The sequence below is a fragment of the Lepidochelys olivacea genome (assembly GCF_965140295.1).
Source record: "Lepidochelys olivacea isolate rLepOli2 genome assembly, chromosome: 3".
Lineage (NCBI taxonomy): Eukaryota > Metazoa > Chordata > Testudines > Cheloniidae > Lepidochelys > Lepidochelys olivacea.
The window spans coordinates 139,895,662-139,923,296 of NC_140413.1; the positions used below are offsets into that span (position 1 = coordinate 139,895,662).

Here is a 27,635-nt window from a genome sequence, read left to right on the forward strand (position 1 = left end):
CTCGAGGCCAGGAGCGCGCGCTGCTTGAAAGTGCTCCGGGCTCCCGCGCGCCCGGCGGCTGAGCGGCCGGAGCCAGCCCAGCCGGAAGAAGGGAGCGTCTCGCGGCTCCTCCGAACAGCCCCAGGTGCCGAGGACGGGGCGAGCCGTCGGGGGAGGGAGGAGGGTGCCCCAGGGCTGATGAAGGGGGGCTACACGGGGCCGGGATCGAGGCAGGGCTTGGGGCCCCGGCTCCCCCCCCCCCCCCGGGCGCAGCGTGGCTGTCGTTCCCGGGCCTGCGTGCGCTGGGGCAGGAGGCCGAAGCTCGGGTCTCCCTGTGCTCCGTGGCTCTCTTGCCAGTCGCAGGCTGCACTGGTCCCAGGTGCTTTTCTTTCCCTGCCTCGCCTGCCCGCCATCTCCTGCGATCGGCCCTGTGCAAAGATGAAAACCTCGTGCAGGGCGAGCAAACGCGTTTTGTGTCACATTTTCCCTCTTTCCTGATTCCAGTTTAAGCAGCACCATGGGAATCCACGGCCTGCTCCAGTTTATCAAAGAGGCAGCGGAACCCACCCATGTGAAGAAATACAAAGGGCAAGTGGTAGCTGTGGATACTTACTGCTGGCTGCACAAAGGAGCCTATGCTTGTGCTGAAAAGCTAGCCAAAGGAGAACCCACTGACCAGTAAGCTTTCCCTAACCTATTTTTGTGAGTTTCTCAGCCTTTTAACAAAGTAAGGGGACACTGCCAACTTGAAACTGCTTTTAACTCTCTTATGTTTAAAAAAAACTGACTGGGTTTCATTTTTGTGGTTTTATAACCATGCACAAATGGAGAAATAGCAAAAGTGAGTCTACATATACAAATCGCTGTCAGATACACAAAGTAAACATTGGGAAAAAAAGATCCCCCCCGCCCCCAGTCTTTGGTGTTGCTTATATCAAGAGTAAGTTTTTTAAAAATCAGACAGGAGAGGTGTTTTCAATGTGCCCTTCATGAATAACATCTATATTTTACTGTATGAAAATGAAAAGTGTCCCAGCTATAATGCAGCTTGTGCCACTGGCAGTATGTCCTCTGGTACAAAAATGACAGCTCATAAACAATCTTATGTGGCAGAATGACATAACAATGTTAAGTAATTCTGGCACCCCATATTGTGAATGAGATCAACCTCTTCCTGCACAAAAGTACCCTGCACAACATATATTATTTATTATATATTGTTCATTGCTCATAATGAATCCCAAAGAAATATGCCTGCTTTTGAATTTGTTTACAAGATTCACAAACCTTCTGGGAGAGTTGGAGGTAAGCTTTTGTTTTAGGTTGAAATATCTATTTAAGTAAGTGGTTTTTTTTTTAAACTGGAAATGAGTCAAAATTAGGCAGTTTGGGCTAAGCTTGATTTATTTTGGGTGTTGGTCGAAACCTCTGTCGTGCTCTGATGTGACCTGCCCCACTTTCATAAATATTACAGCACTTCCTTTTGGTCCAATTTTTGATGATCCAGCTATTCCAGTGTCTATCTCACCAGAAGAAGTGTTTCTAGCTATAACACTGTAAAAGCTGCTCTCTACTTTCCCATATTATGTGTTAGAAAAACCTGTGTGGTCAGTTAAGACTTGAAAAATATTAGATGACTGTCAAAAAAAATAATAATATTATATTTAATAATATAGCCTTCAGTTCTGTGTAAAGGCTGCTGCTTTTCAGCCACAGGCAACTAGATCTGTAAAAGTGAAATAATCCCTATATACACATACTGGACCAAATTGTACATTTCCATAGAAATACCGAGGAGATTGGGGGACTGAAGAAACATGGGAATCTTTAATCTTAGAATCTCTCACGAATCTTTTTCTCCAGAAAAGATGGGCTTGGGGACCAGTGAAGGTGGGCTGCTGCTTTGTCTTCCCTGCCATCTGAGGGCTGTTCTTAGTTCTGCTCTGTGGCAAGGTCATACCCTGCTCTTGATCATAATAACCTCTCCTTTCTCTGGGAGGGGGTATATATAGGCACAGATCCCAATTCCCAAGTTTAATGATGCTTTACGTAGTTTTCATTTTAGCACAGGCATCCCAGTATTTATCCGCCATCTGGAGTGATGGGTGGATAGTGGCAAACATAGATGGTAAGCACTTTCATCACCCCTTAATCACCATAAAGCTCCACCAGAAGGTCATCTGCAGAGTTTCAGGAAAGGATAATGCAATATGCATCCCCACTCTGTTTGAGCATCATGTATTCAGCTCACCGGCGTCAGGGAGATGATCTGTCCTATAGTTTACAAAATGCTGTACAATTTGGCACTTCAGTGAAGTGTAACTTATTCTTTGGACACACAATTATTTGTAAAGAAGAATAAACAGCATAACAGATGATAATGTTCATAGTGGACTGGGCTTCACCGGAGACAGGACATAAGGAGGACTCCTTCATAGAAAAAATGTGTGTACTATTCTTCATTTTTTTTAAAAAAGGTTTTTAACCCACTGACAGCCTTGAATGCTAATTATCATCAACTTTTTTTTGTTTTTCCTGCAAGTTAGAAATATGTGGTAGTCTTAAGGTTTAAGTTTCATTCTCAAGCAATGGATATTTTCATGCTTCGTAATATGAAAATATATATATATTCTTACAGATATGTAGTCTTCTGCTTGAAACTTGTTGATATGCTCTTGTCATTTGGGATCAAGCCAGTTCTAGTATTTGATGGATGTACCCTGCCTTCTAAAAAGGAAGTGGAAAAAGCTCGAAGAGAGTAAGTAATGATCAACTTGCAGACAAATTATACCAGTTGTGTGCTTATGCTTCATATTTTTTAAACTGGTAATTTTGCTGGGCTTATCAAAGATTGCTTTAGTTTCTATGCTTCTTACAGTGTGATGTAATGATTATTTCAACACTGAGGACCAAAATACTGTTGAGAGTTTTGGTTTTTTTAGAATAGAACTTCTCTTTTAAAAACTGGAATATTTTATAAATGGGGGGGGAAAAGCAGATATTTTGAGCAATAGCTTTTCAGTAACTTGTAAGTTGAAACACCTTCTGTAGTTATACCTCTGGTTTGTGCAATGAGATCAGAAGTGTAGAATTATTTTATTGCCAGTACAGGTAGTTGGTTATTATTCGTAAGGCTCCATGTTTGTCACTGATTCCGTGACTTCTCCAGTAGCCCTGTGCAGCTGGCCCAGGAGCTGCCTGAACAGTTCGGGCAGCCCCTGGGTCAGTTGCGCTGGCTGTTACTGGGGCAGTCTCGGGGCCCCCAGCAACAGGAGTTTAGGTATGGGGCTTGGGGTTGGGGCCATTGCTTAGCTGCGGGGACTCCTCTCCCTCAGCTCCCCTAGCTCCACATGCTACCTCTGTCAACAGTCAGGCATCGCCCCCACAACTCCCATTGGCCATGGTTCCCAGCAAATGGGAGCTGCATAACTGGAGCTGGGGGCGGAGTGGAGGCAGCATGTTGAGCTAGGACTGGGAAGGGAGCCTGCCTGCGCCCTCCCCCGCAGCACCTGCATTGCTTCCCCAGGCCGTGACTCACCCCCCCGAGCACCTGCGCCCCCTTCTCCAGTATCTGCGGCACCCCCCAAGTTTTAGTCAGGGGTATTTTTAGTAAAAGTCATGGACCGGTTATGGGCTCGTGAATTTTTGTTTACTGCCCGAGGCCTGTCCATGACTTTTACTAAAAATACCCATGACTGAAACTTAGCCTTAATTATTAGTAATGGGTCAACGGGCTGTTGTTCAATCTGCATTACATTAAGATTTGATTCGGGCCTGGGTTTTGGGTTCAGATTCTGATTTGATAGTGCTATTATCTTGTGAGCTGATGTCATTAAATTTTGTCCTGAATTTTTGCAAATATTGCTAGGTTAGCAATTTTCATTATTTATTTGCACTCTGGTAGTATCTAGGAGCCATAGTCATGGACCAGGACCCCATTGTGCTATGCGCTGTTCAAATGCAGAACAAACAGATGGTCCCTGCCCCAAGGAGTTTTAAGTCTCATGAGGTCTTTGCCTCTTTAAACCTGGGAAATAGTCAATTTGTGGTATTGGACTCAATCTGGAAGGAAACACAACTCTCTCACAAACCTCTTGTGTGAAACATTTTCATTCTCCTTGAAACCATCTTTAAAACCCTCTTCTTCTGCCCTACTTTGCACTGTTCATCTCAACTCCTGTGCTGCCTGCTTCTTCCTCAGTCTCTACCTCAATGTGTTACTATTTATAAGCATTACTACAAAATGACTTGTCATTATTTGTATCTGTTTGCACCCCTTTTTCCTATACCTTTTCATATCTTCATGTTCTTCTTTTGTGTAACATAGTTTGACCTTTTTGGAGAAGAAACCATGTCCATCTTAATCCTTCATGAAGTGTCATGCAAACTATGGTAGTATGTAAATGTGGAATAATAATAATAATATATATTGAGGGAGGTGTTTTTTTTTTTTTTGTTTTATTACCCTGTAGGAAACGACAGGCTAATCTTCTGAAGGGGAAACAATTGCTTCGTGAGGGGAAGTTATCAGAAGCCAGAGACTGTTTTGGGCGCAGTGTCAATGTTACCCATGCGATGGCTCATGAAGTTATTAAGGTAAGTTGTTAATTATATATATATAATTATATATAGTATATAGTAGGTTTGCAAATGACATCTACAGTTTTTGTTGGCAGCTTCTCCACTATGTTTATATCTTGCTCATTGCTTTTCCTTGCCCATATTTACATGAAACTTGTCTCTTAACATATAATCATGCAAGATGTCCTGATGTATGTGTTAGGCACATTTTTGGCTGTTCAGCACAGCAGACAGATAAATCTACCGTATTCCACTCTGCTTTTCATTATGCCAGACGTCTTTGAATTGGCACGTGACAATCATTCACAGGTATCTTTGCAATTTTAACTAAACCATTGAGTGTACTCCATATTTGACATTTAGCATTAAATCAGTGATACTCAGACCTCAGTGATTCAGGAGCCAAATTAGCGATCGGTATTACCCAAAAGAGCCACAGTAGCGTGAATTCATTGTTTCATTTACTATAGTACTATATAGTCATATTTAAACAGTATGACATGGGAAATCTTATTATTCTCACAGCAAAATGACTGACCAAGTATTATTATTTTGTCAATAACATATTAGCCAATCAGGATTCTTTTACTTAAACTGGTTAATAATTAAATCACACTGTTTTTAACATCATGTGCTGCAGAAAGCTGCAGGAGACACATTAAAGAGCCACTTGTGGCTTGGGTTCCTCAGTCTGGCATAAATAAATGACAGGGAGGAAATAGTACAGTTTTGTATTTTTAATTGTTAGCAAACAACTATATATAGGAAAATTATGGATCACTTAAAAAATGGCCCAGGAAATCGATCTTTGAAGTTCTCAGTCATAGCAGAGTTTTAGCAGTCTTCTGTTTGTTCAGATGTTCTTTCTTTGAACAGAAAAACTGGTTGGAATGGGAGCATAAACCGTTGTGGTCAGATCAAATGGATGTGGATAGCGTTGGAGGCCAATGTAGGAAATGTTATTTATTAGCAAGTGTTTGGTTTTTAAACTGAAATTATTTATTTTTAAACTTTTATGGCTAGATCCTTCAAATGGGTCTGCGTGAGTGGAGCCCCATGGATTTCAATGGGCAGTGTCCCAACACAGTGATTTTCAAGTTTGGGGTTACAAGACTGTAAGATTTTTTTAAGTATTGACTGTTGTTACTATATGCTTACACAGGGTAAAATTTTCAAAACTGCTTAACTTCTATTTTCAAAAGTGACTTAGGAGCCTAAGTGTTATTGAAAGTCAATGGGACTTAAGCTCCTTAGTATTTAAGTCATTTCTGAAAATGAAGAATGTTACTAAGACACTTAGGCACATTTGAAAATTGTATCCACAATGCCTAGCAAAATAAGGCCTACATCTGACCGCAGCCTAGATGCTGCTGCAGTCCAGTAATAATAGTGTTCAGTTCTTATATTGTTCTTATACTTGTTTGTGTACAGGCTGCCCGTGCCCAAGGAGTTGATTGTGTTGTTGCTCCATATGAAGCTGATGCTCAGTTGGCCTATCTTAATAAGACTGGCATAGTACAAGCTATAATTACAGAGGACTCGGATCTTCTGGCTTTTGGGTGTAAAAAGGTAATAAATATAAATAGCCCTTACATCTCACTTTACATCTTCAAAGCATTGTACAAACTAATTGTCCATACACACTTGTGAAGTATGTAAGTACAGCTATTGTCTTGTCACAGATAGGGAAACTGAGACACAGAGGTTAAGGGTCAAATTCAACCTTGTTTCTCCATTAAGTGCCACAAACTAATAAATATTTATTTTTAGTAGTGTCCACAATGTAGTACGTGATTTCCAAACAGAGAAAGCAAAATACCTGCACCAAAGTTGCTCCTGTTCTTGAATATGAACCGAAACAAGCAAAAAACAACAACCCTCATAATAATTAGTATTAATGTGTGTCCATATTCTAGAAGCGGGAATCTGCAAATAGATGTATGCTCAGATGCCACTGCTGGATCAGGAAGCCTACGCACAACTTTTTGACCACAACACTTGACTCTTAGAACCCATCTGAGACTATCCTATCCGTGGCTTTTTTGCAGAAGGCCTGTGTAGCAAGCTGTCCTTTGTTCCTTGGCTCCTTTCAAAACACACTCTAACACATGCTTCCTCTACTGGCTGTGGAGTTTCTGGCAGGCCACACTGTACCTTCTAGAATTTAGTCTTCTGAAAGCAAATGTAATAGGCAAGGCAAACATCACAAGCTATTAATGTAATAAATGTTTGAGGGGGAACACCCTTGAGTTCACCAATGTGCATAAAATACAATGAGATGAGAATTAATGTTACTACTTGCTCTCTTATCTCAAGGTGTTTCTGAAAATTGACAAGTTTGGAAATGGACTAGAGATCGATCAGGCTCGACTAGGAAGGTGTAAACAGCTTGGGGATGTATTTACTGAAGAGAAATTCCGTTACATGTGCATTCTTTCTGGTTGTGACTACCTTCCATCACTTCATGGAATTGGGTTAGCTAAGGCATGCAAGCTATTAAAACTAGCCAGTAATCCTGATATTATTAAGGTAATGTATGCTCAGATTTATATTTTAGGATTTCTAAGACCTTTATATATCACTCACTTTTTTTTTTTTAATCTGAGGGGTTGGATGTCATGAAGGGTATTCTCCTTAACTACCTGCATTTTGAGGAAACGATCAAAGGAAGTATTTCACTGATGTTGGAGAATGGTGTATTTCGTTAATAAAACAGCATTGGAGCACTGTTTCTCAACACCTAAATAAAACGAATACTGATTTATTATGATTCTTCAAGAATATGTAGTGCATGTGGACAGGTTTTTCCAAGCCTAAAGGATTGTCCTTCATGCTATCATTTATTTACTCCTGGTGTGTCATTCCCAGAAAACCAGCCCACAACTTTTAAATTGGTTTCAGACTGTGCTAGATTCAACTACATAATGTGGTTCTTCTGTGGAAGAATGATTGATGGAAGAAGTGACATCTTCTTACTCTGCTCCCTATGTGTATTCACGTCTGCTTATTTTTTATCATTTTCATGGGTAAACAATGTGTTTGACACTGTACAAGACATAAAAATGAAGATAGTTCTTTCCCCACAGAGCTTACACCGAAAACAAACCTGGCACATTGAGAGATCCAGAGAATAGATTTTTAGCTTGCAATTGTATTTTCTTCATATTTATATATTAATTTCTTGTGGGCAATATGGAAGAAGAGCGTTCTTAAGGAATGATAAACATGGAACCTCATGTTATTTTGAAGGCACAATTGCTAGTAGCCCTAATCTAGCAAACCAAAGTTCTGTTAACTTCAGCTGAACTACCCATTTGCTTAAAGTTAAGCACTTGCTTAAGTGCTCTGCTCGATGTGGATCTTTGAGGATTTAAGAAGTGTTATTCTTCTCTATTTCACAAATTTATTGGTAGCGCATGTATCTAACCTATTTGACTTGCTCATCAAGCTTTCTTAATATCAGAAGGAAATCTTGTAGATTTTTCCATTGTTTAATCAGTTTCCACTGTTTAAGCAAACTAGTATTTAAAAAAAAAAAAAAAAACTAAGTGTACCTATCTTAGCTAAATACTGAAATGTGCACCTGAAAAGCTGCTGTTCGCTAATATCTCATGGGAAGCATTTCAGCTGTAAATATCGTAAGCCAGTAACTAAGCAATAAGGACAGGTTTCAGAGTAGCAGCTGTGTTAGTCTGTATCCGCAGAAAGAACAGGAGTACTTGTGGCACCTTAGAGACTAACAAATTTATTAGAGCATAAGCTTTTGTGGGCTACAGCCCACTTCATCGGATGCATAGAATGGAACATATAGTAAGAAGATATTTGTACATACAGAGAACATGAAAAGGTGGAAGTACCCATACCAACTGTAAGAGGCTAATTAAGAGGAGCTATTATCAGCAGGGGGGAAAAGAACTTTTGAAGTGCTAATCAAGATGGCTTATTTCAGACAGTTTACAAGAAGGTGTGAGGATACTTAACATGGGGAAATAGGTTCAATTAGTGTAATGACTGAGCCATTCCCAGTCTCTGTTCAAACCTAAGTTAATGGTATCTAGTTTGCATATTAATTCAAGTTCAGCAGCTTCTCCTTCGAGTCTGTTATTGAATCTTTTCTGTTGCAAAATTGCCACCTTTAAGTCTGTCACTGAGTGATTAGAGAGGTTGAAGTGTTCTCCTACTGGTTTTTGAATGTTATGATTCCTGATGTTAGATTTGTGTCCGTTTATTCTTTTGCATAGAGACTGTCCTGTTTGGCCAATGTACATGGCAGAGGGGCATTGCTGACACATGATGGCATAATCACACTGGTAGATGTGCAGGTGAACGAGGCCATGATGGCGTGGCTAATGTGATTAGGTCCTATGATGGTGTCACTTGAATAAATATGTGGACAGAGTTGGCATCGGGCAATAAGCATACTGATCCAACAGTGTGTGAAACAGCATTCAGATTTCTCATTGCAGTGAATTACACTCAAAAGTAATTGGAATGAATGCAGAAAACATACTTCCAAAATATGTTTGGTGTTCTAAATGGAAAAAAAAATGAGTTTCTTTGAGGGTAAAACTTTGCCCATATACTAAAATGCATCCTTCTCAAGAAACTTGTCTCAAAACTTAACTACCAATTAACGAATTCAAAGGAACCACCAAAAAAGTACCTAAATCCAATATATATATTGGAGAAACTATTTAAATATTAAGTCAGTATTCTTGTTGATTAAAAATAAATAAAAAAGGATTTCTGAAAGCTTAAGAGCCTTTCTTTTGTCATATATAATAATTTTTAGCTTTGTGTGTTTGAAGGTGGAAGAGAGAAGGGTGAACTAGAATAAAGGATACATTTAGTTATACCTCAGCTTCATCAAACTTGTACTCTAATGCAAAACATTAATGAAGATGGGGTATGTATTGCTAATGGTATCTGTTAGAGATGGAAATGAAAGCCTTATGGAGAGTTGGAGGGAGTTATTAATAATGTGGCTGAGAATATGAAGGTGGAAAGGAATGCACAAGTCCCTCTCTATTAATTTCTTATTTCCCTGCTTTTAAGGTTTTGGACGGATAGAATGTGTCCTGCCACAACCTTAACTGTCACTAAATGTAGGTTTTGTTTGCTAATTTATAGTGTGTGTGTTTGTGTGAAGGCTGTTCTATTACATTCCTCCTCCACCCATTCCTTCTGCACTGTGCTAACACCAGCTTTCCATGTAGTCACAGAGTACTCCTTCTAGGATATCTGGATATAAAATTTCTCTATGTATGTATGTTCTGCTGTTTCTTCCACTCCTTCTGCCCTGTGCTCAAAACAACATTTCATATAGTCACAGAGTATCTCCTCAAGAATATCTGGAATACTACTTTTGAAGATGTGCATGGTATTGCATCTCCTTTGGTTGGAAGTGATGATAAAGCAATATTTTTGTTGTTATTGACAGGTTATTAAGAAAATTGGGCAGTACCTGAAGATGAATATAACTGTATCGGAAGAGTACATAGAGGGATTTATTCGAGCCAATAATACTTTCCTTTATCAATTGGTTTTTGACCCAGTCAAGAGGAAGCTTGTTCCTCTGAATGCTTATGATGACAGCATTGATCCAGAAACACTACTTTATGCAGGGCGGTATCCTTTCTGCACTAGCATATTATGTGGGAAATGGTGTAGCACAGTGGTTTTCCTCTCCTCCTTTCCTTTGTAATTTTCTCCATTGTTATACAGGAGGCTTTTGTTTGATCAGTCAGCCTATCAAAAGTTAGTAAGTCTCTTTCTTTAACTTTTTAAAGCATTGCTCTCATCAGAAGGAAAAATCTTCCAGTAATTGGAAATACCCTTGGTTCTAAAATCACAAATATGCTTTTTAAAGAAAATGTTCCTTGGCTTAACTTTAGACTGAATTTAGTTTGTTTTTGTTTTTTTAAAGAACTGTCTTGACTTCTTTGAGACAGTGACTACTGTGGGTGGTGTTAAGATAATACACATTGTAACTTTCCCATCAACACTTAGGACCCTTTCTGTCATTTGCCTAACCTGTGTGGGGATTATTTACCTGTGAGAGCGGGGGCATTTCCCCATCCTCTGTCTTCCTTTTATAACTCCCAGCATGGTGAAATAAGAAATCCAAGTATGAAGGGAGGGAGTCATTAAGAACTAGCTCCCAACTTTGAAACGCCCACCAAGCTGCTGTGGGGCGTGACTGACAGAGACTTTCATTTTCTTGGGCCATCATTATTTCTCCTGCTGGCTCTCCCTAGTAGTAACTAACAACTTCCTTTTTTTTTTTTTCTTTTTTTTTTTTCTTTTTTGTACTGTTTTGTGACTTACCCACACATCCCAGGACTGCCAGATGCTACTACAGAACAAGGTCAGGGGAGAGCAGCGTGTGCAGCAGTATATATTCTTCTTTGGACACTAACTTTTTGGATTATTCTAATAACATATTTTAATATAGAAATTAGAGTACGAGTTGTAATTTGTCATACTATTTTGTATTTATAATACAAATATTCAGATGTATATCCCCTTAATTTGATTGACTTAGACATATTGGTGATGATACTGCTTTTCAAATTGCTCTTGGCAATAAAGATATCCATACAATGGAACAAATTGATGACTACAACCCTGAGGCTTCACAGGTAACATTTTTAAAACATTCAACATAGGATTTTGAAATACCTTTGGAATTGCAAGGGAAAGTATGGCTGAATGTTACCTACAGCTGGTCTGGTGTTCTGACAGTTGTATATAGTACAGAAGGAGTCTGGAATAATAGTGAGTCTCAAGCAGCAACAGAATACAAATTTGGGGGTTATTTCCCCTGCCCCTTGATCACTGGTCAAAGACTAGTGCTTTGAAAAGTGTTTCTAGATTCTGAAATGTGTGTGACACTGCATTTTTTGAAACAATTTTTGCAAATATTTTTAAAAACCTCTCAGTAGTTCCCAAAAGCTTAAATAAAGTTCATATTTATTAGTAACTTTTGTGGTTTCCTCTCCCAGTAATATATAACAATTTAATGCCCATTCTGTCATTGACTGGCCCTGATTCAGGAAAGCACTTAAATCTGTGCTTGCAACCCTTTGAAATCAGTGGGAGTTCAGCATCTGTTTAAAGGCTTTCCTGAATTTGGACTATTAACAGTTTTCTGGGTTCAAGAACCCTCATGAAATTAAGTTGTGGGGAAAGATATCAGGTACTGTTTCTGTACTACTTTCTTCACTTAATTATGAGCCATTTTAGGTTCTTTTGAAGGTGAAAACTTTTTTTCCACTAGTGGAAGGTTTTAAAAAATACAGAAAAAATGGCTTCAATAAATCAAATGAAACTCACTTTTAAAAAAGTCTTTTTTGTCACTATCTTTTTTTCCCCCCCCTTCAGTTTGAATATGACTTTAGCAGCTGATTGACCGCTCATAAATGACAAGAACTAGAATAATGTGCTTTTTGAATTCTGGGATTTAACCCTTCAGCTCATATAACAATAAAACTAGGGCTGTCAAGCGATTGAAAAAAATAATCACGCTGTTAAACAATAATAGAATACCATTTATTTAAATATTTTCGGATGTTTTCTACATTTTCAAATATATTGATTTCAGTTACAACACAATACAAAGTGTACAGTGATTACTTTATATTCATTTTGATTACAAGTATTTGCACTGTAAAGAAACACAAGAAATAGTATTTTTCAATTCATCTAATACAAGAACGGTAGTGCAATCTCTTTATCATGAAAGTTGAACATACAAGTGTAGAATTATGTAAAAAAATAACTGCATTCAAAAATAAAACAATGTAAAACTTTAGAGCCTACAAGGCCACTCAGTCCTCCTTCTTCTTCAGCCAATTGCTCAGACAAACATGTTTGTTTACATTTGCAGGAGATAACGCTGCCTGCTTCTTGTTTACAATGTCACCTGAAAGTGAAAACTGCCATTCTCATGGGACTGTTGGAGCCGGCCTTGCAAGATGCGCTAAAGATTCATATGTCCCTTCAGGCTTCTACCATCATTCCACAGGACATGCGTCCATGCTGATGATGGGTTCTGCTCGATAACGATCCAAAGCAGAGCGGCCTGATGCATGTTCATTTTCATCATCTGAGTCAGATGCCACCAGCAGAAGGTTGATTTTCTCTATTGGTGCTTCAAGTTCTGTAGTTTCCACATTGGAGTGTTGCTCTTTTAAGACTTCTGAAAGTATGCTCCACACCCCGTCCCTCTCAGCTTTTGTAAGGCACTTCAGATTCTTAAATCTTGGGTCGAGTGTTGAAGCTATCTTCAATAATCTCACACTGGTACATTCTTTACGTTTTGTCAAATTTGCTGCGAAAGTGTACTTAAAAAGAACATGTGCTGGGTCATCATCCGAGACGGCTATAACATGAAATATATGGCAGAATGCAGGTAAAACAGAACAGGAGACATACAATTCTCCCCCAAGGAGTTCAGTCACAAATTTAATTAACACATTTTTTTAATGAACATCATTAGTGTGGAAGCATGTCCTCTGGAATGGTGGCCGAAGCACGAAGGGGCATACAAATGTATAGCATATCTGGCACGTAAATACCTTGCAAGGCCGGCTCCAACAGTGCCATGTGAATGCCTGTTTTCGCTTTCAGGTGACATTGTAAATAAGAAGCAGGGAGCAGTATCTCCCATAAATGTAAACAAACTTGTTTGTCTTAGCGATTGGCTGAACAAGAAGTAGGACTGAGTGGCCTTGTAGGCTCTAAAGTTTACATTGTTTTGTTTTTGAGTGCAGTTATGTAACAAAATAAAATCTACATGTGTAAGTTTCACTTTCATGATCAAGAGATTGCACTACAGTCAGTCGTGTAGCTGGGGGGGAGCGGGGCAGCGGCTGCTCCCCCGCTGAGCAGAAGTGGCGTCTTTTTAATTCTTTGGCGCCTTTTAAATTTTTACTCACCCGGCAGCGCTCCGGGTATTCAGCAGCGCTTCAGCGTCGGGTCCTTCACTCGCTCCGGTCTTTGGCGGCATTGCGGTGGTGGGGGGGGTCCTTCAGTGCCACTGAAGACCGGAGCGAGTGAAGGACCTGACGCTGAGGCGCTGCTGAAGACCCGGAGCACCACCCAAGACCCGGAGCGCTGCCTGACCCACTGCCCAAGATCCAGAGCACCACCAGGTGAGTACTAGTGGGTGGCACCTTTTTTATCTCCGCTCCCCCTGTTTTCTCCACCTGGCCACGCCACTGACTACAGTACTTATATGAGGTGAATTGAAAAATACTGGTTTCAGAGTAGCAGCTGTGTTAGTCTGTATTCGCAAAAGCTATTACCAGCAGGAGAGTGGGGTGGGGGGAGAGAAAACCTTTTGAAGTGATAAACACCCATTTTTTCATGGTCTGTGTGTATAAAAAATCCTCTCTGCATTTTCCACTTTATGTATCCGATGAAGTGAGCTGTAGCTCACGAAAGCTTATGCTCAAATAAATTGGTTAGTCTCTAAGGTGCCACAAGTACTCCTTTTCTTTTTGAAAAATACTATTACTTTTGGTTATCATTTTTACAGTACAAATATTTGTAATAAAAAATAATGTAAAGTGAGCACTGTACACTTTATATTCTTTGTAATAGAAATCAACATATTCGAAAATGTAGAAAAACATCCAAAAATATGTAATACATTTCAATTGGTATTCTATTGTTTAACAGTGTGATTAATCGCAATTAATTTTTTTGAGTTAATCGCGTGAGTTAACTGTGATTAATCGGCATCCCTAAATAAACCCTTTCAAATATACCAATTCCTGTGATGGTAGCTGTTGCAAACATTTTACAATTCAAGTTATAAGGCAGTGGTTCCCAAACTGCGGTTCGCGAACCCCTGGGGGTTCGCAGAACATTAGAGGGGGTTTGCAGAAAAATTTCACTAATGGCGGCCAGAGGACCCCGGGCATTGGAGGCAGCCGGTGGGACCCAGTTGCAGCGTAGACCGTCTGAGCCTCAGGGAGAGCGGGGAAGGGCAGTTGGGGCTGGCAGCCCGAGCCCTGCCCCTGTGAGTGGGGGAGCCAGCAGCCTGAACTGTAGCACTCTGCTCGGGGCTGGCAGCCAAAGCCCCAGGGAGAGTGGGGCTGGGCAATTGGGTCTGGCAGCCCAAGCCCCGGCGTTCTGCGGGACCTGCAGCCCGAGCTCAGTTGACGGCAGGGCAGTCAACGGGGTCCAGCAGCAGGAGCCCCGTGGAGTGCGGAGGAAATTTAAACTTAAATCCCTGGAAATATTCATTTTTAGGAGGGGATTCATGAGATTTCACAATTTAGTGAAAGGGGTTTGCGGGCTGTTAAAGTTTGGGAACCACTGTTATAAGGGGAAGAAAGATAGTAAATCAAATGAGGTAGTTTCAGGGTGCATTGTTTTATGCACTGCCAGAACTAGAATCTGCTTTATAATGTTCCCAGCTTTCTATGGTGTGCATAACTGTAGTTCTTTGCTCTAATTGTTGGTGAGATAGCAAACCTTATGGTTCCGTGGACCAGTCAAGCTTTTCTGGTGCTAGTTGAGATCTGAATATACCAGGAATTTTCAATCCCTGGATTAAAGTTCTTGCTTGTGGTGCAAAAATCTTTCCACAATCATTATGCATTATATTTCTGAGATAACTTGTCATCAGGAAGTACTTAGAAAGTTAAGAAATGGCATTTGCACACTATAAATGCTGAAAAGGGGCCTACTGACCTTGTTTTGGTCAAAGGAAACATACTTCTTCAGTTTACAAGGGATGGTGGACAGACAAGGAAATAGATTGGTTAGAACATCCAGAACAGATGATCTTCATTGGCATCTTTTGTCATGTGACATCTACAACTGATGTAGGGTGGCCAGAATCACCTGGTCTGAGTAAATGAAGGGAAAGTATCATACATTGGGAATATGCAAAAATAAATCTGTGTTTATATTCTTCATTTTGATGTAGAAATGTATTGCTTGTGAAAGTGAGGGACCAAATGGTAGTGGAAAGGAAGATGGCATTTTGTCAACTTTTCTCCAAGGTACTGCCAATGCTCTTCCTTCCTTAGTTGAGATGCCCTTTTTCCACTCCTGGGAAACTCTTCAGCACATATTATTGTACCACATTTTTAGTGGTTTTTATGACTTGGCTGTATGTATTCTGAGGAGTACACTGGAATCCCTGCACTTATTTTTATCCTAATAAAAATTTGTACCTGGGTGTCCAGAGAGGAAAAACAGCATCGCTTTACTTGGAGTATTACTTAAGTCTTTATACTTCTAGTTGTCCTGCACAAACTAAAAATCTTAAGCTGGTTCAAACCATCTGACTTTTTAACATCTATTTCCATATCGGTTCAGAAAGGATTAATTAAAGGCTTACCTATGGAAGTAACTGGTTCAAATATAACTCTAAAAATTTATTGGGATGTCACGTTTGCTGTATTTAACTCAATACAAAATATTTCCTCTAATTGTTTTCATAACAGAAATTTAAATTGTTTTGATTGTTCTGCCTCTTTATATCTGTCTTAGACTAGCAGTCAATCACACCACACTTGAAGGGAAAAGGATGTGGCAACACAAAAATTAATTTATATGGGAAGAATTTGAAAATGTGGAAATGAGAATAAAATGTGAATGAAGAGCAGATCGGTCTGTTATAGCTGTTGTATAAATGCCAAATCATCCTGATACACTAAAGTGGGGAATCCTAGGTTTAATAAATTTCTCTCCAACACATGTTTTGTTCTCTTCTTTTTATTTTTTGTAGCCTTCACGGCCAAGAAGTCGCGGCTGGAATGATAGAGCTGGTAGTCAGAAGCCATACTGTGTAAACAGCATTTGGAGAAGAGACTACAAGCCTGGTCATAATACAGACATTACCACATGTACCACTCGTTTGCTAGAGAAATCAACTACCAAAGGCATTGAGAAAATAATTAGTATCAAAGGCCTGAAACTTCCAAGCAAGGAACTACTAGTCAAAAGATCAAGAAGTGGTATGTGTGTCTACACAAAAATTATCAGGACAGAAAGGGAAAAAAGGAGACCCTTTTTTTTTTTTAGTTGAGTTGAAGGCTTGAGGTTGAGAACTCCATCTCCAGTATATTTTTATATGAAGAATTTTAAGTGTGTGTGTGTTTGTGTGTTTAAACGTGTTGCAAGACCGAGGAGACAAAATACTAAAACTAAGTAACAATTGGAGTTTTGATTATATATTGAAGTTTTAGGTTTCATCTGATTTGCTTTTGGACTTTCAAAAGTTTAGCCGTTTTGTTAGAAATCTCATTCTGCCAAATTTTTAATTACATTGCTTAAAATTATTTTTAAAAATCTATTTCAAATTATATGGTTTGTTTTGTTTGTTTTTATAATGGCTCATAAGGCACTAGAAAATATCCCACCAGTCACAGGGTGGGATGCAGGCAGAGGAGTTCTCAAAAATATTGTATATGCTCCTCCTTCTTACTTTCCATATCCAAGTTCCTTGAGCATTCTGTCTATTCCCACTGCCTAGATGCTCTGTCTTCCAGTTTTCCCATTATATTCTTCAATCTGGCTTCTGCCCTCTGTTCCACTGAAGCTACCCTTACCAAGGTAACTGATGAGTTATTGCTAGCTAAGTGAAAGTGGCACTTCTCTGTTCTTACTCTGCTTGGTCTATCTCAGGGGTGGCCAACCTGAGCCTGAGAAGGAGCCAGAATTTACCAATGTACATGGCTAAAGAGCCACAGTAATACGTCAGCAGCTCCCCCTTCCCAGCACCCACTGGCAGCCGGCCGATGGGCGCCACCCCCTCCTTCCCTGCACCTCCAATCAGCTGTTTTGTGGCGTGCAGGAGGCTCTGAGGAGGGGGATGGTGGAGAAGCGAGGGTATGGCAGGCTTAGGGGAAGGGGGGGAGTGGGTACAGGGCCTGAGGCAGAGCCAGGGGTTGAGCAGTGAGCGCCCTCCAGCACATTGGAAAGTTGGCGCCTGTAGCTCCAGCCCTGGAGTCGGTGCCTATACAAGGAGCTGCATATTAACTTCCGAAGAGCCGCATGTGGCTCCGGAGCCACAGGTTGGCCACCCCGGTCTATCTGGTGTCTTCAGTGGAGTTGTCTCCTCTGCTTCTGTCAAGGCTGATTCCCCATTCTAACACTTCGTGTGCAGAAGGTGGGGGCCTGCAAGGATTCTAAAAATGAATACTGGCCACTCCAGGCTTGTAGTAAACTCCCAAGATTACAGCTTCTCTCTGACCTTGGAATGGTAAATGCTGCCAGCACCCAAGTGCAGAGCCCCTTTAAGAGCCCAGAAAGGCACACTTAGGAATTCCTTTCCAGGGGGTACCCTCAAGCCCTTTCACTCCCCTCTGGGGAAGGGCTGAGAAGGGAAAACAAAGGAAATCAGCTGTTGCCACCAGCTAACTAAACGTGCACAAACCTCTTAGCTATTGCTAGATTTAAAAAAAAAGTAACCACAAGGATTAAGCATCAAGAATAGCTCTCTTGTGGTCCAGCTTAAAGGTTACAACAAAACAAAAGCACCCAGGGTTAGCACAGAGCAGTCACAAGCCATAAAGAGATAAACCTAATCACGTTTTCCTAGACATTTCCTGATCTACTTACATATCTGGGGTTTCAAATGAGTAGTTTCTAGATATGATACCAAGGATTTTTCATACCTGGCCCCATCCTTCTTGCAGCATAGCTCTGCCCTGTCTGCTTCTCCCCTAGAAAACAACCACAGACAGACAAAAGGGGAGTCTTGTTTCAATTTTAAAAAGTTCTAGCCTTCCCATTGGCACTTTTGGCCAGGTGCAAACTCGCTTCCTTTTACCTGTGCATAGCAGTGAGACTTTTTAACCCTTTACAGGTAGAGCAATTAGAGAACAGCTACTAAGAGGGTTTTTATAGTTACTGGATGGCTGGGTGCCCATAAAAGGGAGCTACCCCACTCACCCTCATTTATCACAGCTTCAGCCTCTTCCTGTCCATGCCTCTGCTAAGCCTTTGTCACTTCTTGCCTTGACTACTGTGACATTCTTCCCTCCAGCTTCTCTCATCTCTGGGTTATCACAAATTCTGCTTCCTAGGTAGATTTACTCTCCACTTGCACCTTTTTACTGGTCTGTTTTTGCTTACTGTTTCAAACTCAAGATCCTTATCCTAACTTTCAAGGCCTTACATAATCTTGCCCTGTTTAAGTCTCAGCCCTTATTAGCTCCATGTACTTCTCTCAGTGCTGTCTCTATTGCTTACTTTGTCCATTTCTTGGTTTTAGACCCCCTGTCATGCTTGGAACAGGCTTTCAGTATTTGTTATCCAAGCACATGACCTCTTTTTCTCTTCAGTACCGTTTCTTTCAGTGATCCTTTCTACCTTGTTTTCCTCACTAATGGTTTCCTCGTGCCCTCCTTTTTCTAAACTGTTGTCCCCGTCTCTCTGTTTATATACTCAGTGAAGCAGGTATTGCTTCTTACTCTGAGAAAATAGTCTGCATGTGCAGTGTTTTTATAAATGAGCAGTAGTAGTAGTAATTTTGGAATTTTATCCTAATACAATTTGTGAAACAGGCCACTTGGTAGTGCATTACTTGTCTAGTACGTGTTCTTACAAGTATAAATTTACTGGCCAACATTTGTGTTAAATACCATAATCTCCTAAATGTCTACACCATTCTGAAATTAACAGCATTTCAGGTTTGTTACAATAGTAAATGGCATAATGTTCAATTCAGCTCATTTCTTACCAGCTGGGAGAGTTCATTCTACAGGGCATTTCTACAGTGATATTAAACTTAATGAGAACTGTATTCTTTCTGTTTAGAAGAGATGTCGGATGGAGATCTGTTGAGTCAGTATTCGTTTTCAAAAGCAAAAAAGCCCAAGAAAGAAAACAGTGAAGATGGTGAGCCACAGAAGTGTGTCTCTGCAGTGTCATCGATTCATGCTTCAGGGGACTCTTTCAGTAAAGAGAGCTCAAACACCCAACCTAAAGTCAGGAACAAATTTGCTTCCTTTCTGCAGAGGAAAAATGAAGAGAGCGGTGCTATTGTTGTTCCAGGGACTAGAAGCAGGCATGTTTAAATCACCGTTTTAATGAGTAATATAATATTAAAAATGTCAAGATTAAATTCTTATGAAATACTAAGAGTTTAACATTGCAGTTTTCCTACTTTTACTGTTCATTATGTGTATTACAAAAGTGCCTCAAAACTCCCAATGGAGATCAGAGACCCCTTATATTAGGCATGGTACAGACGCATAGTGAGAGACAGTTCCCACCCCCAAAGAGCTTACAATGTCAATAGATGTACAAAAGGTGGGAGCAGAAACCATTGACCAAAAGGTAAAGTGACTTCCCCAAGGTCAGAGCAGAGGAGGAGTGAAAACAGAAACAGAACCCAGGTCTCCTGACTCTTCATCCAGTGTCCTATCTACTGAACCATGCTTCCTCCTTAAGCACTGGGCTTAGTGTGAAGACCGTGATGTGTATTAACTGCATTTAGTGATGCAATGTTGTTTGAATGTGTTTCAGCTCTTTTTTATGAATTCATTCTGTAGAAGAGTGGAAAATCCCAATTGACTTTGGTTTCATATTGTTTAAATTCCTTCATTTTAAGATTGTGTTTTTTATATGTAAGGTTAACGGAATATTGACGCCAATCCAACTTCCACTCTTGTCTTCCATCGGCTTGAGTGTGCTGAGTAGTTTAGGAGGATATAAAGTCTCCCATCTAGGTTTCATGGATGCAGGCTACATCCAGAACCTAATCAGTCTGACTTTCTGAGGCTTGTTTGCACCTATTTGCATACATTTCTTAAAGTAGACAATGTGTGGCTGCAGTGAACTGGCATTACACATCTGATGCTGGGCTTTCTTGCCGTATTTGTATGCTTATTTCTTCCTGTTAATCCTGGAAAAGAAGGGGAAGTCAGCCTAACTTATTAGGGGCATATCGTTAAGTGTCTAGTTTTTACTGTAACTGCAGAGTACTGCAAGACTTCTGTAAAACAGAATTATTTTTCTTCTGTCAGTCTTCCATGCTATAATACTCTATAGATATAAAAGTTTATTAGCAACTGATGGTATTTAATTTCCAGATTATGCAATAGCTATTCTAAAAATAGCTGCAGTGTTATACCCGGGATAGAAGCAATTCATCCTGGAAGAGCATATGCACTACCTACTTGATTATGAGCTTTTTCAAAGAGAGGCACCTAAAATGAGAAGACTATTATGCATAGTTGATATCAAAGCAAACCATTTAAACTTATAAATTGTATTACTTCACTTAAATGTTGGAGAACATGTTTCAGAAAAAGTTCTTAAAACATGTATCAATGAGGTCCTGTGGCTCTGCTAGGCTGTACAAGAGCTAGAATTGCACAGCATCCAGCTTTGACATCTCACCCCAGAAACCAGGATTTGCCAGTTGTTTTCCCCCAAGGTGGAGCTCTGTTTCAGAGAGAGCTTAAATGAGGCTGTGGCAACAGTCCCTAGTAGTAACTGCCAAAGTTGAAAGTGCTGGATGAATTCTAGCTCACTCCTGTAGTAATCTCATACAAAGTTATCCATCAGTTAAGTAGGTATATGGCTCCTATTAGCAAAATGTCTGAGCTACTTACATTCATTAATGATATCATATTTCACAGGGCATTAGAGAAGTATTATTCTCATTTTACAAGTAGAGAACTGTAGCACAGAAAGATTAAGGCCCTACTCCTGAAAACATTTACACATGTGCATAACTTTAAGCATGGGTAGTCCCATTGAAGTCAATGGAGCTATTTGCATCTTTGAAGTTAAGCATGTACATAAATGTTTGCAGGGTCGGGGTCCTAGTGTCTTGCTCACGGTCACACACAAGTCTACAACAAAGTTGGGAATTGAACCAAGGTCTCACCTCATGTCTTAACCACAAAAACGGTTAGCCTGCCCGTCCCCACTATCTCTGCAACACTAGGGTGGCAGGTCTAGCTAAGAATGAGGGTTGGCTGTCAGTAGCTCCATCTTACAGCTTACCTAGTATTGTTGGGGCCAGGGCATGAGAGAGGAGGTAGACCTGTTAGTCTGAGAGGAGTATGATGCTGCAGTGGCCTTATTTGTTTGCAAACCTCACTGGGGCTTCTCCTCAAAATTCAGATTAGTGTAGTTCTAATAACATGACTGAAACAAGGGCAGACAGTGACTGGTATTACTGCTGCTTCCATTGAGCTAGAACACCTATAAAGCTGTAAATAGCACTTCTAAAACAAAATTGCTGTGATTGTGAAAATGACACTTTCATTTGAAAAACTGATAACTTTTTTTTCCCTCCACCTCTTTATCCCTTGTATCTTTCATTTTATGTATGTTAGGTTTTTCTGCCATGCCACCACTATGGTTGATTGTACAACAAAGAATGAAACTGCCCAACCATCACAGGATGTCAAGTTGGATTGTCAGGCCCAAGTAACTAAAAGTATAACAGAAGATCCTGTTCCTCAGTGTTCGGAGACTGGGAAGTTTACAAGAACTATCTCATCATCCCCTGTGGAAACACAGAGAAGTTGTTTCAGTTGGTCTGGAAGCCTTGGAGAGAGTCCTGGGACACCCAGCCCATCTCCTGGCGTGCTGCTGTTACAGCAGTTTCACCGACAGAGAAACAGTCAAAGGGTGTCCCAGGGTTGTGAGATATCTAGATTACATACTGTCAGCAATGCAGGAGGTGATGAGTCAGATGAAGAATCCTCCCCCTTACTGGAAATGGAGTGTTCTTCGCAGTCTCAGGGGTCTAGTGAGCTATCAGAAAGCAGCTTGGACTTCTCAAGAATATCGCAGGTGTCTAACAAAGACTCGGAAGCAGAAGTAAGAAAATTAGCTTTGTTTCAATTCAGCTGTACTGGTAATGTGGGCTAATTCATCCGGGTTTAGGGTAATATTTTCAGTACTGTCTCAGGCGTTTGCAAACAGGTCACACTAATTAAAGTAGTGATCCATCTGACTTTCCTCTTCAAAATAATGCCCTATGAATAGGTTAATTTCTAATGACAAAAGCTACTTGTCTGTATGGTGGACATGTCCATGCAGCATGGATTGGCATATTAGTTTGACATTTGGCTCTTTGAGTCAGTCCTTTTATTTTCATAGACTCTCAGATTCTAAGCCAGGAGAGACCACTGTGATCTAGTCTGACCTCTATTATGCAGGCTATAAAACTTCCCCCAAAATAATTCCTAGTTTTTTAGTTTATATTTTCAGTTTTTCCATTGCTGCTCATGCAAAGAGTAAGATTAAGACGACTAATGCGTTTAGATTTCTGAATCTGCTTTTACCAGTGACTGAAGAAGTCCCTTTCAATGTGCATATATTTATACAGTATTGCTCAGTGAAAACAAGCAGAGGCTCTCAGGGAAGCTTTTAAAATGTTGAAAAATGTTGTAAACTGAATAAGTGTGTGTGTGTGTGTGTACACATACATAATATGTAAATTGTTTTGTTATGAAAAAGTCAGTTTTAAAACCTAAATGATGTAAAATATTTTTTTGTCCCAAAGGAATCTGACTCCAGACTAAAGCAAGGTGATGATCCAAGTTCTCAAAGCTCTGCCCCATTTTCCACTGTATGTACTGAAAGAAAGCATACACTGCAAAGGAGCAAGGTATAACCTTTCTTCAATTTTAATGTATGATCCACTGAATTTTGAAGGCCAAAGTCTTGGGTAAACCACTACACTCACTCGTTGTAAGACTTTAGTCAGGTTGGGTCTCAGGCACTATTATATGCTAACCAGAGAAGGCATGACAGCACTTCTCTAACTTGTCATTCCTGATGCTCATTCATACTACAAATGCAACTGAAACAGGGGACCTGGTTATAAACCCTGGTTAGAACCATTAACATGACCATAGTTTGCTGTGGGATTTTAACCACATTTTGTTTACCATGTTCCTTCACTAAAGTCCAGGACATTTCTAAGATTTTAACTGGTTTAAAGAACCTTAAGTTCCTATGTATATTACAAATTACAGCTACATTGTAAATGAACAGACAAGCAATCGATAAACAGAGCTTTGCCTGGTTTTACTGATAAGTGTGAACAAGACCATATATGTTTTTCTTCCCCTGCACACCCTCCACCCCAGCCAGAAAAGTACTCACAAGGTATCTTCAGCTAGAATAGACATAGCCATAGTTTTCACTAATTTTTAGTAAGGAACTGTTTTATAAAGATTAAAAAATCACAAGTATCCACAGCAGTGTTGCATGCACTCCTTGTAATAATAGTGACACCTTGTGGTTATTGGGTTGCTTTCCATGTAAAGAAATTTTAACTTTTCCTTCTGAAATATTCTCTATCTGTTTCTTGCTTTTTTCAAAATTTTGATGTGTACTTTTCATTAGAATGACATATGGCTCTTTGAGGAGAGTGCAGGTTGTGGAATGGTTAGGGCACTAGCCTGGGAGTTGGGAGATCTGGGTTCAATTCTATTCTTCCAGATTTCCTGTGTGACTTAATCTCTATGTGCCTCAGTTTCCCATCTGTAGAACAGGGGCAGTAATACTTCCTTGTCTCTCAGAACTGTTATGAGGATAAATGCATTAAAGATTGTGCAGAAGCCACATAAGTACCTTTGATCTAACATATCCAAAAAGTTTCAGGAAACTCAGGGTCCCTTGGTGTTGGTGGTACAGTAATGTTTTACTGATCAGTGAACAGAGACAAAACCTAATTAATGAGGATGAGTATGGTGTAAGACCATGAATTTATGAAAAAATCAGTCCCATTATGAGGGTGTTAAGATATTACCACTATTCTGCTGTGGTTGGGCTGAAAGTAGAGTTTGTATAACACCACTGTTATACTTTTCAAAGCAATTTTGCATCCTTGTTGCTTAAAAACAATTTTTTATTGATTTTTGGGGGGGGGGGGGAATCTTCAGGATGGACAAATTGATAATCCCTGATACCTTCCAGTTCCATAAAATATTCTTACACCCTTCTTCTAATACCGTTTGCCACATGACTTTGAAACCTGAATAACTTTTTTAATACAGTTTATTTGTATGCAATTACATATATGTAGTCCTGAATATCAGTCTCTTGAACAGTTTAGATATTTCTCCTTGTGAATATTAAATTATCATTTTACAGGACTGATCAGATTTGTGTATTTTTTGATAGGGAACTCAAATGAAAGTGAAAGAATTGGGAAGAAAGAAAGTTGTTATAGATGAATTCTAAAAATCCTAGTGCTCAAAGCTTTAAATTATTTTCATTGCTCTGTCACAAGCATAACATTCAGTAATTCATTTGTCTGACACTAGTAAAACATCATTAGTTTCTAAAAATAGGTGATTTTCTAATTCAAACTGAGGGAAATACCTTGTGTGAGAACTATTTTGGCCCTCATTATGACGGATAAAGATTAATTAATCACTGGACTGGAAGTGAGTGGTTGTGTAGGGACCAGTGATCATGCCCTAATTATAATCAGAATAGCCAGAGGACAGTTCTGGCCCCAAAAATATATACTTGCTGCTTCAAAAGGGCTAATATCCCAAAGCTGAGGAAAAATTATTAGGAGAAAAATGTGAATGAAAATTGAGAGCTCTTTAAGAAGAGTTTTTTATTAGCTGACCAAAAGGTATGATTCACAATGGAGAAAGAGGGCAACTTTGGCTAAAAGTCCATCATGGTTCAGTAGCAAGAGAAGGCAGCAATTAGAAATAAAAATATATGTATAACAAATGAGAAATTAGGCAGAATTTTTTTAACCGTGAGGGTGATTAACTAGCAAGGGAAGGGGTGGATTCTTCATCTCTTGATGTCCTCAAAGCAAGTTGAGTGCCTTTCTGTATGCACAAGCAAACACTACTTACATTCTCCAGCAAAACAATTTTATTTATTTTAACCCTTGCGTAAAATAAATACAATTGTACAGCATAGCCCATATTGTTTGCTCATGATCATTTCTGCCAGAGCTTTATAATGATTTAGTATTTATACCCACAGGTTCCTGGTTTACAGAGATCCAATTTTGTAAGATCACATGTTGTGACAAAACTCAAGCCACTGATGCCAGCTAAAGTCAGTGGGTTAAGCAAGAAACTACTAAGTGCACAGAAGAAAAATCATCACAATGCTGAAAATAAGCCAGGACTGCAGGTCACAATCCGTGATCTCTGGAAAAACTTCCAATTTAGAAGGTGAGTTGCTTTAACTCTTCACTCCAAAGATTAATTTAATTTATTTTCTCCCCCCACCTGCCCTGGTTTTCTCCCTAGCCCCTTTGTAATTGTGTGGAGAAATAACAGCATTTCTGTACTCTGAATATACCCTGAAGGTGTGAGAAGAAGGTTTGGGGGTTTTTGATCACTGTATGTACAGGCACACAGTGGAAAAATATTCCCACTTGTCTCTACAGACATGAGGCTTTGCCTCTTTTCTCCCAATGTCAGTCTAGAGCCTGCTGGTGTGCTCCCTAGTGTGCTTTCGTATAATGCAGTACTACAGGGGTTGGCAGCCTTCAGCACGTGGCCCATCAGGGTAATCTGCTGGCGGGCCGCGAGACATTTTGTTCACATTGACTGTCCGCAGCTCCCAGTGGCCACGGTTCTTATCAGAAGTAGTTATGGACTTCCATTTAAACCATCTGCCAATATTCTTCCCTGAACCACATTCTAATAAAGGAGAGACGAGGCTTTGTGCTTGTAGGGCATGTTTATAGGGCCCTATCCTTTAATTTGGAGAGGCCCAAATCCTTTTGATCTTCCCCTAAGTTATTTGTAGCATTTGCTGACAGAATGAGGAGTCAGTCGTCGGCACGGAGACTATCCAAGTGGTTTTGAGTTCTGGTACAAATTAGTTAGTTTAGCTCCCCCAGCTCAGATTAAGGGCTCACTCCACTAGGGCTCTGGCACCTTCTTCAGCCTCCTTACAAAGCATACCCCTGTCAGACATCTGCAAAGCAACTACTCGAGGTTCAATCCCTACTGTCAATAAACATTACTTCTTGGTAGATGCGGCGAGGGTCTGATGCTTCCTTTTGTCAGAACTGATACATAATTTTTTTATTTTTTTTTTTAAGTAGACTCAGGACGTATACCACTTTCACACCATATCACTGTTGGTAAATCCCCAAGTGTGTAATACGTTTGGACAAGCACTCAAAGGAAGAAAAGCTACTTGCATGACAGTAAATGGAGTTATCTGACAAATGTTGTCTATATGTATTCCATGACCCATCCTCCTCCTTCACTAGTATGGAGTCCATCTGGATTCTGTTGCGGTAAAGGAATTGAGTTGCAATTGGACTAGCTCCACTCTTTATGCCCTTGGTACTGAAGCACAAGGACCATTAAGGTGGATGCATGAACCCAACAGACACTGTGGGTCAAAAGACTTCAGTCTGAAGTGTAGAGGTCCATGGACACCAAGGGTGGAATACATATGGACAACACGTTTCCAAGAACTATAGTTACTATAGGATAAGTAACTTTTCTTTTTCCTCAGAGGACAGCTGGAGAAGAGAGTTGAAGTAACTTGCCTAGTGTATTCAGCAAATCAGTGGCAAAACTGGGATTAAAACTCTGGGCTTCCTGAGTTCCAACCTTGCGCTCATTCCTCTATTTCTTCATACTTGCATACATATTATAGTTCTGTGATTAGAAAATGCAACATGCATAATTGTACATGGTTGCTTGTCTTCTTTTTTTCAGAGACTCTGAAAAGCTCCCCTCTTGTAAAAAATCATCGGACCCATTGTCTCCAATCAAAGATAATATCCAGCTTACTCCAGAAACAGAAGAGGAAATCTTCAATCAACTTGAGTATAGTCATGTTCAGAGAGCAATATTCCAATGAACTGATGTCATTTGCTTAGGCAGCTCTTTGTTGCGTGGTGGGTTACATTTTAATCATTGCACATATATTGTTGGGGGACAGAGTAAGATGAATTGTTTCTGGACATCATATACTAATATAAAAAGACTATATTTTGGATGTGAGCTGTATATTTGTCTGAATATAGGGTTTTTTGTCATCTTTTATATAAAGTGAAATGAAAGGTACAGTTTTATACTGACTAGAATAAAACCTTTTCAATATTACATAACGTGATTTTTTTCTCATTT

General features: G+C 39.9%; 1 protein-coding gene across 2 annotated transcripts; it reads left to right on the top strand.

Moving 5' to 3' along the window:
- On the top strand, positions 1-27,567 carry EXO1 (exonuclease 1). 2 transcript variants are annotated; one of them, XM_084622905.1, is made up of 14 exons: positions 1-124; positions 484-657; positions 2,618-2,737; positions 4,452-4,575; positions 5,992-6,129; positions 6,877-7,089; positions 10,001-10,188; positions 11,105-11,201; positions 16,310-16,538; positions 19,345-19,594; positions 21,879-22,368; positions 23,057-23,161; positions 25,516-25,709; positions 27,222-27,567. In XM_084622905.1, the coding sequence occupies exons 2-14, from the start codon at positions 497-499 to the stop codon at positions 27,364-27,366; spliced, it is 2,454 nt and encodes an 817-aa protein (XP_084479031.1). In that variant the 5' UTR covers positions 1-124; positions 484-496; the 3' UTR covers positions 27,367-27,567. The 2 variants fall into 2 exon arrangements, with proteins under 2 accessions (XP_084479031.1, XP_084479032.1); XM_084622906.1 differs by lacking the exon at positions 1-124 and having other exon boundaries at positions 588-681.
- The last annotated feature ends 68 nt before the right edge of the window (positions 27,568-27,635 follow it).